This window comes from Nicotiana tomentosiformis, chromosome 9 (genome assembly GCF_000390325.3).
Source record: "Nicotiana tomentosiformis chromosome 9, ASM39032v3, whole genome shotgun sequence".
Classification (NCBI taxonomy): domain Eukaryota; kingdom Viridiplantae; phylum Streptophyta; class Magnoliopsida; order Solanales; family Solanaceae; genus Nicotiana; species Nicotiana tomentosiformis.
In genome coordinates this window covers 83,042,671-83,055,938 of record NC_090820.1, presented here as the reverse complement: position 1 = coordinate 83,055,938, position 13,268 = coordinate 83,042,671, and the positions used below count along the sequence as shown (strand labels likewise).

The window sequence follows — 13,268 nt, the reverse complement described above, 5'->3', positions numbered from 1 at the left end:
ATTCTTTTTCAAAATCTCGTGTTAGTAATAATTTTTCAAAATACAATTTAACAAAATTAATAATAATTTCGTAATATATTCCCAAACTTCTCATAAATCAGAATATGGCATAACAGACTTTTATTGCACAAGATTTATTTATTTGGTGAACTAGCTAGATTGAATCAACATTCATTATTAAGAGCTAATATTTTTTAATTTTTGTCCAATAACTCAAATATATTATTCAATAATAGTCACGTTATTTTTAAAAATTATACTCAATGAAATAGGGTACACGCGCAAAGCGCGTACCTTAAAACTAGTTATATTAAAAGCACGAGAACCCTTAGCGAAATGTCGTTGTCACATCCCCAAAACCGAGGAGCGCGACCGACGTTCAACCGAGTGAACCTGACAGAGCAAGCCTGTTTAGATTTTATTCTACCAAAACTCATCCATGAATAGAGATAATACATATTATCATTAATTAGACAAAAATGTGTTCATGTCTATAATACCAATTCATCTCCAATAGTTTCATTATTTTTAAAGTCTCAAATGGACAAGTAATACATCCACAACATAACATAGTTTGTCTTTCCCCAGCACCAATATACAACCCACACTATGTCTTTGGAGCCTCTATAGATAAAGAAGAGTACAATGATAATGCCGGCAACAAGGCCCCAGCTATACCTCAAACCGAATACACAAAGTGCAAAAGATACATGACCCGGGATGAAGTGGGGCTTACCAAGTCAGCTGGGAAGAAGGTGTACTGCTATCACTGATCAATATCTCCTGCTGTGGAACCACCTGCATCTATTGAAAGATGCAGCGCCCCCGGCAAAAGGGACGTTAGTACTGTCGAATAGCACTAGTATGTATAACTAAACACCCTCTCAATAGAATGACAAATAATACATACATGATTATCATAATATCAAAGGAGGCTTTAATCAACATCAAACCTCAATTTAGAATCAAGACACTGTTCAAATTAATTTCCATATCTCACATTGGGAGATTTTTAGTATCGAATACCATTGTCCACAATACCATTATTCACAATACCATTATTTACAAAACCAGTACCACCGTATTCTTAGCACGGAGTCCGATCATAACCCGATCGGCTAGGCTATCTCATTAGAGACATCAACCAAAATTTCTCTCAATATCAATACTACCGTCTTTAACACGGAGTCCGATCACGGCCCGATCGGCTAGGCTATCCCTTAGGGATATCAATCACAATTACCATTTCAATTACAATTTCCAGCATAATCACCACCATGTGTGCGGTATGGTGTTCGATCACGACCCGATCGGCTAGGTTGTCTTATTTGAGACATCAACTTTTTTATATCAATCGTCGCATTTCATAATACTTTCACATCTTTTCATTCCATTAGCACTAGTGGCTATATTTATAAGATCATTCTTGGCACGTTGGCCACATTCAGTATTTCATGCTCACCTTATCAATTTCAAATATCATTCTCACCATCAACAATAAACACAATTCAAATCAAAGTGTGTAGTACACATGTGAGCAATTTAGAGTCTAATGCACATAGAGATATTACACAAAACTTGGCATAATAGTCTTCATTTGAACTTGACTTAAAGTCGAAACACTATTAATGCACATCCCATACTTTAACGCATCCTCAATTGATAACATGACATGAATAGAGAATTTGGGATGCTTGTTGAACATATATCTTTCAACCCAATCCTACTAGGTGTGCATAAGGTTTCAAGGTCCTTTTTATGAAGGATTCCATCATCCCACAACCTAATCTTTACCATTTCTAGCTCAACAATCTTCCTACACCCTTTGATAACACATGCATGTAAAATAAACAACTCTTATGCCCAAAAATTATCTTGCTAGTTACCCATTTTCAGAAAATTTCAAAATTAGGGTTTAGGGTGTAGAATCTTACCTCTAGGATGAAGACCTAGTGAGCTTCCCTTCTTAATCTTCCAAAACTTGAGCAAGAATTGAAGAAAAATTATTGAAGAACGCCTTCTCACTCTAGGGCACTCTCTCTCACTCTAAAATATCAGATTATGTCTCAAAAATGGCCCAAATAGTGTATTTAACGAAATAGGGTCGGGTTTTAAAAACCCAAAAAATGGAGCTCCGGAACAAGGTATGTGTATGCGGTCACTATGCGGTCGCATAATGCACCGCATAACAGTTATGTGATCGCATAGTCGACCGCATAGCTGCTTCCAACTGACTCAATTAACTGCCTCACTCTGCGGCCATTATGCGGCCCGCAGAATGGTTCTGCGATCGCATAATGGACCGTAAAAATGCACTTTTCTGCCAAAAAATTTCCTTTACTTTCCGGTGCATTGTTCAACCCAAAAAGTTTGAGCCGCGGCTCGCAAGCTCGCCACGAAGAATTTCTATAATACTCAACACGTAAAAACCAATTCGGTACCACAAAATATTATTTTCTTTTGTAAAATTTTATGGGGCCTTACATTATACCCCACTTAGGATCATTCGTCCTCGAATGAGGGGCAAAATCTGTTATTAGCATCTTATGCAACTTAGTTTTTCATACCATACACTAGCAACCCTAAATTTGATTAACTCCCTAAATTTCCAAAAATTTTGCCAGAGTTCCCTTTGTAACTAGGCCTATCCACCTGTCAGAGAGCCCCAGAAATACATCATAACAACATATAGGTAATCCAACAACGTAACATAATACAAAACAACACCAATTATGGCCTCATAAGCAATGTATTTCCAGAAAGGAACACCCTTAACGCCAATTGTACAGTTGATACAAAATTCATAGAAAGTAAGTGTTATAATTTTCCTAGATCATAAATTTATAAATATATAGTTATTCAAACAAATAAGGATAATTTTTCTTCATTTCTTCCTCGGCCTCCCAAGTAGCCTCTTCAACCTGTTGGTTGCGCCACAACACTTTCACGGAGGTAATTTCTTTATTTCTCAATTTTCGGACTTGGCGATCAATAATAGAAACCAGAATCTCTTCGTAAGTCGATTTCTCATTTACCTCAATAGTCTCAACCGGAACAATAAGTGTCGGATCTCCAACTACTTTCTTTAACATAGACACATGAAACACCATGTGTACTGATGACATCTCAGGTGGTAGCTCAAGCTTGTACGCCACCTCACCGATCCTCTGAATGATTTTGTTCGGTCTGACATACCTCGGACCCAATTTCCCTTTCTTACCAAATCACATTACACCCTTCATGGGGAAAACTTTCAAGAATACCCAATCTTCTTCTTTGAACTCCAAATCCCTACGACGAACATCCGAATAGGATTTCTGACGACTCTGAGCAGTCTCCAACCGCTCCTTAATGATTTTAACTTTTTCCATAGCCTGATGTACACGGTCTGGCCCTATCAACTCTGCTTCCCCAATTTCAAACCACCCAATGGGAGATCTACATCTCCTACCATATAAAGCCTCGAACGGTGCCATTTGAATGCTAGCATGATAACTATTGTTGTATGCAAATTCTATGAGTGGTAAATAATCATCCGAGCTACCTTTGAAGTCTAGAACACAAGCGCGCAACATATCCTCAAGTGTCTAAATAGTCCGCTCTGCCTGCCCGTCAGTTTGCGGGTGAAAGGTTGTACTAAGATTCACCTGAGTACCCAAACCTTGCTGAAATTTCTTCCAAAAGTTAGCAGTAAATTGTGCTCCCCGATCATAAATGATGGAAACTGGGTGCCATGCAACCTGACTATTTCTTTGATATACAACTGAGCATAATGCTCCGCTGTGTTGGTAGACTTAACCGGCAAAAAGTGTGCTGACTTCGTGAGTCGATCCACAATCACCCAAACTGAGTCAAACTTGCGCGGAGTGCGCGGTAATCCTACCACAAAGTCCATATTAATCATTTCCCATTTCCACATTGGAATTTCTATGTTCTGTGCCAACCCACCGGGCCTTTGGTGTTCGGCTTTCACTTGCTGACAATTCGGACATCTTGCCACAAAGTCCGCCACATTCCTCTTCATATCATTCCACCAATAGACTTCCTTAAGATCATGATATATTTTTGTAGAACCTGGGTGCACGGAATATCTAGAAGTGTGAGCTTCAGTCAAAATTCTTTCCCGGAGACCATCCACATTTGGAACACATAGTCGCCCTTGGTACCTCAGTGTAACATCATCTATGCCAAGAGAAAAGGCCATGTTCTTATGTTTATGAATTCCCTCTTTCAATTGTACCAACAATGGATTGTTGTATTGCTTCTCTTTGACTTTCACAACAAGTGATGATTCAACCCTGTTTTGCACAACTATCCCTCCTTCACTATAGTCCGCAAGACGAACTCCCAAACTAGCCAATCAGTGAACTTCCTTGGCCAATGGCCTTTGATATGCCTCCAAGTGTGCTAAGTTACCCATAGATTTTCGGCTAAGAGCATCAGCCACAACATTAGCCTTCCCCGGATGGTATAAAATATCAATGTCATAATCCTTGAGTAATTCAAGCCATCTTCTCTGCCTCAGATTCAATTCCTTCTGTTTGAAAATATATTGAAGGCTCTTATGGTCCGTGAATATATCCACATGGACTCCATATAAATAATGACGCCAAATTTTCAATGCAAATACCACTGCTGCAAGTTCTAAATCATGTGTTGGATAGTTCTTTTCATGATTCATGAGTTGCCTAGAAGCATAAGATATCACCTTCCCATGTTACATTAATACACACCCAAGCCCGATTCTTGAAGCATCACAATATACCACAAATCCATCTATACCCTCTGGTAGAGTCAACACCGGTGTCGTAGTCAATCTTGCTTTCAATTCTTGGAAACTCTTTTCACAAGCATCTGACCATTGGAACTTAATTGTCTTCTGCGTCAATTTAGTCAATTGAGAGGCAAGAGTAGAAAACCCCTCCACAAAATTTCTGTAATATTCAGCTAAGCCTAAGAAACTGCGAATCTCTGTTGGAGTTGTAGGCCTCGGCCAATTCTTCACAGCTGAAATTTTCTAAGGATCAACCTTAATTCCCTCACTAGAGACTATATGACCTAAGAATATAACCGATTCAAGCCAAAATTCACACTTTGAAAACTTTGCATATAACTGGTGCTGCTGCAGGGTTTGTTGAATACCCTCAGATGATCGACATGGTCTTTTCGACTTTGTGAATATACAAGAATATCGTCAATAAACATTATCACAAAAGAGTCAAGGATTGGCTTTAAAACTCAGCTCATAAGATCCATGAAGGTTGCTGGGGCATTTGTTAGCCCAAAAGATATTACTAGAAACTCAAAATGCCCATACCGGGTTCTAAAAGCTATTTTCGGAATATCCCGCTCCCTGATCTTCAATTGGTGATACCAGGATCGTAAATCGATTTTGGAGAAGTACCTGGCACCTTGCAATTGATCAAACAAGTCATCTATCATTGGCAGTGGGTACTTATTTTTGACTGTTACCTTATTAATCTGCCGATAGTCAATACACATTCTCAGTGACCCATCTTTCTTTCTTACAAAAAGGATCGGTGCGCCCCAAGGTGACACACTTGGCCGGATAAAACCCTTTTCTAACAAATCTCTCAATTGTTCCTTTAGATCCTTCAATTTTGTCGGTGCCATTATGTAGGGTGGAATAGATATAGGATGCGTGTCTGGCATCATATCAATCCCCATGTCTGGTGGGATCCCAGGGAGTTCATCCGGAAAGACTCCCAGAAATTCATTCACAACAGGCACAGACTCAAGTGTAGGTGCCTCAGCATCGGTGTCCGTAACCCAGACCAAATGGTATATACATCCCTTGTTGATCATCTTTGTGGCCTTACGGTAGGAAATAAACCTACCCTTTGGCACCATATCATCACCCTTCCACTCAATAACTGGCTCATTTGGAAATTCGAACCTAACAGTTCTGGTTCGGCAATCAAGCTTGGCAAAACATGAACAAAGCTAATCCATCCCCATTATCACATCAAAATCAGCCATTCTCAATTCAATAAGATCGGCCATGGTGTCCCGATTACACAACATAAAAATACAATCCCTATAAACTCGCGCGACCAAAATAGACTCACCAACCGGAGTAGATACAGAGAATGGCTCATAAAGCTGCTCTGGTTCTATCCCAAATTCCATAGCAACATAAGGTGTGACATATGATAAAGTGGAATCGGGATCAATAAGAGCATATACTTCATGAGATTGGACAGTCAATATACATGTGACAACATCTGGAGAAGCCTCTGAATTCTGGCGACCTCTCATAGCATAGAAACGGCCGGATCCTCTCGAACTTTATGCTCCACCCCTAGCTGCACCACGCCCTGCGGGTGTTGGAGTGCCTCGAGCTGGAGGAGGTGCTGCGGATGTAGTAGCTGCAGAACTGGCTGGTTGTGCCATGCCCCTGCTCGCACCCTGACGGGATGAACGACAATCCCTCTGAATGTGACCCTTCAATCTGCATCTGTAGCATATGAGTAGGTCCATGTAGCATATTCCTAGGTGCATCTTTCCACACCTAGGACATGGGGGCTTCCTCTGCTGCTGGAATCTACCACCATGACGACCCTGCTGATTGGATACCCTGTTGCCCTGACTGGGCTTGAAACGACTCCACTGCTGCTGCTGACTAGGCCCTGATGGCGGTGCACTAGCTGAAGACTGAGCAAAGGACTGTGATGGCCCTGACGATCCTCCTCTGAATGTTGACTTGCCACCACCTGAAGAACCACCAAAGTTTCCCGTAGACCGGGCCTTATTACTACCATCTCGCTCCATTTTGTTCCTTAATTTGCAGGTCTATGTGGCTTGAGCGAATGCCACCATCTTTCCATAGTTCATATCTGAATTCAAGGTTGTTGTAGCGGCCTCATTAATTACCAAGGGACTAAGGCCCTATACAAATCGGCGAACTCTAGCCTCCATATTGGGCAGCATGTAAATAGCATATTTAGACAGGTACGCGAATCTCATATGGTAATCCTACACACTCAGGCTACCTTACCTCAAGTTCTCAAACTCAGCAGCACGGGCTGCCTTAGTCTCAGCAGGCAAAAAATGATCAATGAAGGCATCGGCAAACTCACTCCACTTCACCGGAGAGCTTCCTTCTTCACGGGACTCCTCTCATAGTTCAAACCAAGAATATGCCACCTCTTTCAGGCGGTAGGAGGCCAATTCCACTGCTTCTGTTTCAGTAGCACGCATAACTCTGAGAGTCTTGTGCATCTCATCAATAAAATCCTGGGAATTTTCCTCTGGGTTAGTACCCGTGAACACTGGAGGATCCAACTAGAGAAACCTGTTCACCCTGGAACCAGTAGAATCCCCTGGCTAACTGGAAGAAGTGGGTGCAACATTTGACCTCTGGGTCTGAGAAGCCACTATTTACACCAACATCTGTATGGCTCCCCTAAGATCAACATCAGAAACACCAGAATCAGAAGCTGGAACTGGAGGTGGAACTGGTATATCAGTTGGAGGAACTGTTGCACCTTCAGTAGGTGTAGGGACATGTGCAGTCTGATCAGTTGTTGTAGAGTCAGGCAGTGTAGTAACTGGAGGAATATTCTCACTCCTCGGGTGCTCACTCGCATCATCAATTATACGATCAACTGTCACTCCTGGGGTAACATTGGCTCTTTGGCCAGTTTTTGCCTTCTTCTTAGGTGCCATGTACTGAAAATTAGAGCAACTCGGAAGTTAAAGGAGGAACAATCTTACAACAAGCTTTATCACACGATCAAGAACATGAAAGAAGGGTATTATTCCTAAATGCACATGTAGCATCCTAATTATAGATGTGGTTGACAACAAACCGATAATAAGGACTATACTAGACACGGCTCCGAGACATCCTAGGACACTTTAAAACCTTAGGCTCTGATACCAAGTTTGTCACACCCCAAAACTAAGGAGCGCGACCGACGCTCAACCGAGTAAACCCGACCGAGCAAGCCTGTTAGATTTTATTCTACCCAAACTCATCCATGAATAGAGATAATACATATTATCATTAATTAGACGAATATGTGTTCATGTCTACAATACCAATTCATCTCCAATAGTTTCATCATTTTTAAAGTCTCAAATGGACAAGTAATACATCCACAACATAACATAGTTTGTATTTTCCCAACACCAATACACAACCCACACTATGTCTCCGGAGCCTCTATAGATAAAGAAGAGTACAATGATAATGCCGGCAACAAGGCCTCGGCTATACCTCAAACCGAATACACAAAGTGCAAAAGATACATGATCCCGGGATGAAGTGGGGCTCACCAAGTTAGTTGGGAAGAAGGTGTACTGCTATCACTGATCAATATCTCCTGCTGTGGAACCACCTGTATCCATTGAAAGATGCGGCGCCCCCGGCAAAAGGGACGTTAGTACTGTCGAATAGCACTAGTATGTATAACTAAACACCTTCTCAATAGAATGACAAATAATACAAACAAGATTATCATAATATCAAAGGAGGCTTTAATCAACATCAAACCTCAATTTAGAATCAAGACACTGTTCAAATTAATTTCTATATCTCACATTAGGAGATTTTTAGTATCGAATACCATTGTCCACAATACAATTATTCACAATATCATTATTCACAATACCATTACTTATAAAAATCAGTACCACCGTACTCTTAGCATGGAGTCCGATCACGACCCGATCGGCTAGGCTATCTCATTAGAGACATCAACCAAAATTTCTCTCAATATCAATACCACCGTATTTAACACGGAGTCCGATCATGACTCGATCGACTAGGCTATCCATTAGGGACATCAACCACAATTACCATTTCAATTATAATTTCCAGCACAATCACCACCATGTGTGCGGCATGGTGTCTGATCACGACCCGATCGGCTAGGCTGTCTTATTTGAGACATCAACCTTTTTATATCAATCATCGCATTTCATAATACTTTCACATCTTTTCATTTCACTGGCATTAGTCGCCATAATTATAAGATCATTCTTGGCACGTTAACCACATTCAGTATTTCATGCTCACCTTATCAATTTCAAATATCATTCTCACCATCAACAACAAGCACAATTCAAATCAAAGTGTGTAGTATACATGCGAACAATTTAGAGTCTAATGCACATAGAGGTATTTCACAAAATTTGGCATAATAGCCTTCATTTGAACTTGACTTAAAGTCGAAACATTATTAATGCACATCCCATACTTTAACGCATCCTCAATTGATAACATAACATGAATAGAGCATTTGGGATGCTTGTTGAACATATATCTTTCAACCCAATCCTACTCAGAATAGCTAATTTCATAATGAATCACTTGGGACTTACATAATTTACATGAATATCGTGGGATTCAATTCTAAGAAAAGAGTTTAGCCAACATACCTCACTTGAGCTTCCTTACACTCTAAATATTCCGAAATTCTTTGGAACTTCAATCTATTTTAGAAATATAACAAATTGAACCAAAATTAGGAAGATGATCATGGTTCTAGCTCACTTGAGCATTTTATCAAACACTATATGTGCATAAGGTTTCCCACAACCCAATCTTTACCATTTCTAGCTCAACAATCTTCCTACACCCTTTGATAACACATGCATGTAAAATAAATAACTCTCGTGCCCAAAAATTATCTTGCTAGTTACCCATTTTCAGAAAAATTCGAAATTAAGGTTTAGGGTGTAGAATCTTACCTCTAGGATGAAGACCTAGTGAGCTTCCCTTCTTAATCTTCCAAAACTTGAGCAAGAATAGAAGAAAAATTATTGAAGAACTCCTTCTCACTCTAGGGCACTCTCTCTCACTCTAAAATATCAGATTATGTCTCAAAAATGGCCCAAAGAGTGTATTTAACGAAATAGGGTCGGATTTTTAAAACCCAAAAAATAGAGCTCCAGAACAAGGTATGTGTATGCGGTCACTATGCGGTCCGCATAACTGTTATGCGGACCGCATATCGGTCGCATAATTAGTTACAAAATAGCCAAAAGGACTGTCTGTGTATGCGGTCACTATACGTTCTGCATAACTGTTATGCGGTCGCATAATGCACCGCATAACAGTTATGCGATCGCATAGTCGACCGCATAGCTGCTTCCAACTGATCCAATTAACTGCCTCACTCTGCAGCCATTATGCGGTCCGCAGAGTGGTTCTGCGGTCGCATAATGGACTGCAGAAATATACTTTTTCGCCAAAAATTTTTCTTTACTTTCCGATGCATTGTTCAACCCAAATATAATACTCAACACGTAAAAACCAATTCGGCACCACGAAAAATTATTTTCTTTTGCAAAATTTTACGGGGCCTTACATTCGTTCCCTTTTTTTACCCTTAAAAATAGATTTTACACTAGATAAAATAGTCATTTAACTATTTTCCTAATTTTTAGGAATAGTCATTTATTAGTTTCCTAATATTTAAGACTTTAAAATCAACTAAATTTTGTATATTAAATCCATCCTTATTTAATTTTCTGCTTGTAAAAGAATAACTGATAAATAAAGTTTGTAAATATAGTTATCAAATCCTTCGAGAACTTTCGACTCCTTTTACGCTTAGTAGTATTCTTTGTTCGGTTATAAAAGTTTATGTTACAAAGAGTGAGGCCACAAAACTATTTACTGTTTTTTCTTATTGAAATTTATCAATTCTATTACTAGATAAAGAAGGGTTGTAAATTGTTTTTTTTCAATTGCAATTATAAGACTATCATAAATTTTATTTATCAAGTATTTTCTGGAGCTCATAATATTTGAAACTGTAAAAGTAATTTTGATTTAACTTTATATTATGAACATTTCTTTAAAGGAAAACTAGGAAATTGTTGTTTCCACATATTGTTCTGTAGGTTTAGGAGTTTTTATTTTGTATTATGGAATTATAATCGATTAGTATTCACAGTTGTTATTATTCATATTATCCATAGTTATTTTTTAACGCAATTGAACCAAGTCTCCTATTAAACATTAAACTCCTATTTCACGTGCTGCAAATCTAGAGAAAATATTACATTCTCTTTAGTATTTTGAAGTCAATTATGAACATGCCACTTTGAATTCTATGTATTAAATTTTGATTATTTAAATCAACATAAAGAAAAAAAAGGCTTTCAATTATTTTCTATCCATGTCAGGACTCCTATTCCTATAGTTTTGTTGGCAACTTTGTTAAGTATTTGTTTAATACTATAAGGTGAAGCTAGCTTCATAAATTAACAACAGTTCTAACGTGAAGAGTCATAAAAATTAAATTATTTCCTCTTATTCTTTTCTTTTTAAGAAATATAGTTGTTATTAAATACTATCTTCGGATTTTAGTTGCAAATAAAATCCTATTAGGGTTAGAAAAATGCATATGTCTATCAAGAATTTCAGCTATGGGCGGAAAAATGAAAACCCACCTTAAGACCATTCTCCGTAGATTTCTCTTTTGCGATTGTGTTCTTTTTAATTATACAATAATTTATATAGATTATGGTTGCACATAGTTAATAGATGTGCGATTAATGATCTAATTATTTTCTCATTTTTCATAGATTTGGTTGATCCATGGCACAACAATTCATGCCATTAATTATATTACTTCCTACTACTGAAGGCAAGGAAATATTAGAGCTTTCTGGTTTTAGTCTTTAGAGGTATATTAGCATATACATATCTTTATTTGTACATATTTATTGATATATGTACATTCATGTGTAATTCATAAGGTCGGTTAGTGAAAGTTGATTGTCAAAAATTTCTTCAAAATATTTACCATCTATTATTCCTCTATTAACAATAATCTTAACATAAATTTATGTATAAATAGAGCTAACACTACCAATGATAATATTAATTTTAGTATATCCCTAATAGAGAAGATTAATTTTAATTTCATCTACTCTCTTTTCTTTTATACTGCATAGACGCGTGCTAGCAATTTTGCTGAAAGAAATATTGGAATATGGCCTCTCATGTTTTCTTATAGATCTTCAAGGTATTATTATATGTTTTTTTTTAATCGTATAACTGAAACTTGAAAGACTTGTCTTAGCCTTTTAATCAGATTGATAGTATTTTTTTCTTCATTTCAGTTGAATATTTTAGGTGCACAATATAATTTTCTAACTCATAAAAAATAGATTACACAATATGTAGAGTTAGCAAGTTGCTATATTCTTTATTAATATCTATAAATCTTCGTTTTTAACGAAAATAGTGCTATAACTTTTTAGAAAGAAAACAAAAAGCTATGTAAAGGTGTTTTGAGTATTCAATTGTTAATAAGCAGTTCATTATATTTTTTGTGCAACTTTGTGAAAAATATAACACCATATGATATGAATTCGGCTTTTAGACTTTTAATCGCTATGCAATACTAATTTACTTTTGGATAATGTCAGTTATTATGAGAAAACTTTAGGCCAAAATTGTTAACGATAAGAATCAAGCATGCAATTTCATAGATGACATTTTTATGTAATTACTATACTATAAATATTGTATTACTAATTTAACTAAATAGGTCATTTCGAAGATATTGAATTCATCTGCTGTGTCAATGAAATAACATTTATTTGCATCATTTAAACAAATATTACATTTATTTTAACGTTAACGTTTACTTTATAATAATCTATATATATATATATATATATATATATATATATATATATATTAAAACTATTTATTCTTTATATTTACTCGATAAACACGTGCAACGCACGTACCCGAAAACTAGTATATATTAAAAGCGCGAAGGCCCTTAGCAAAATGTCGTTTGTCTTTTTTACCTTTTAAAAAATATATTTGAAGTTAGACAAAATTGCCATTTTATTTTTTCCTAATATATAGGGACTTTAAATTATAATTCTACTTATTAAATGTTTTCTTATTTGAAGTCCTGATATTTAATACTTTAAAATCAATTCAAAATGTTCCACATATAAAAATACTTTCCTTATTTGAAATATGCAAAATAACTACTATAATTTATTTTTAAAAACTTCATCAATCGAATTTAATAAAATAATGGAATGTGAATTTTATAATTTTATACGTCCTTTGATTTGTAACTGAATGCGAATAAAATCCTTGCTAATTCAAATAGCTATGTGGCCAATGAGTTTGCTATTTTGAGTTCAAGCACAATTCAAAACTATTGTCGAAGAGAGTAGTTTTTGGTTTGGATATTAATTTTTTGGAGGAATCAAAGTTCTATTAAAAGATCTTGCTCAGTCATAAATGACTCGTCCTCTCC

General features: G+C 37.0%; 1 protein-coding gene across 1 annotated transcript; it reads right to left on the bottom strand.

The window, feature by feature from the left end:
* Positions 1–6,309: 6,309 nt before the first annotated feature.
* On the bottom strand, positions 6,310–6,792 carry LOC138899099 (uncharacterized). Its single transcript, XM_070185216.1, has one exon. It carries the CDS (start codon positions 6,790–6,792, stop codon positions 6,310–6,312), a length of 483 nt encoding a protein of 160 aa, XP_070041317.1.
* Between the last annotated feature and the right edge of the window lie 6,476 nt (positions 6,793–13,268).

Bases quoted from the DNA above. Each gene is read 5' to 3' on its own strand.
- LOC138899099 (XM_070185216.1), bottom strand. From the start codon at position 6,792: ATGGAGCGAGATGGTAGTAATAAGGCCCGGTCTACGGGAAACTTTGGT.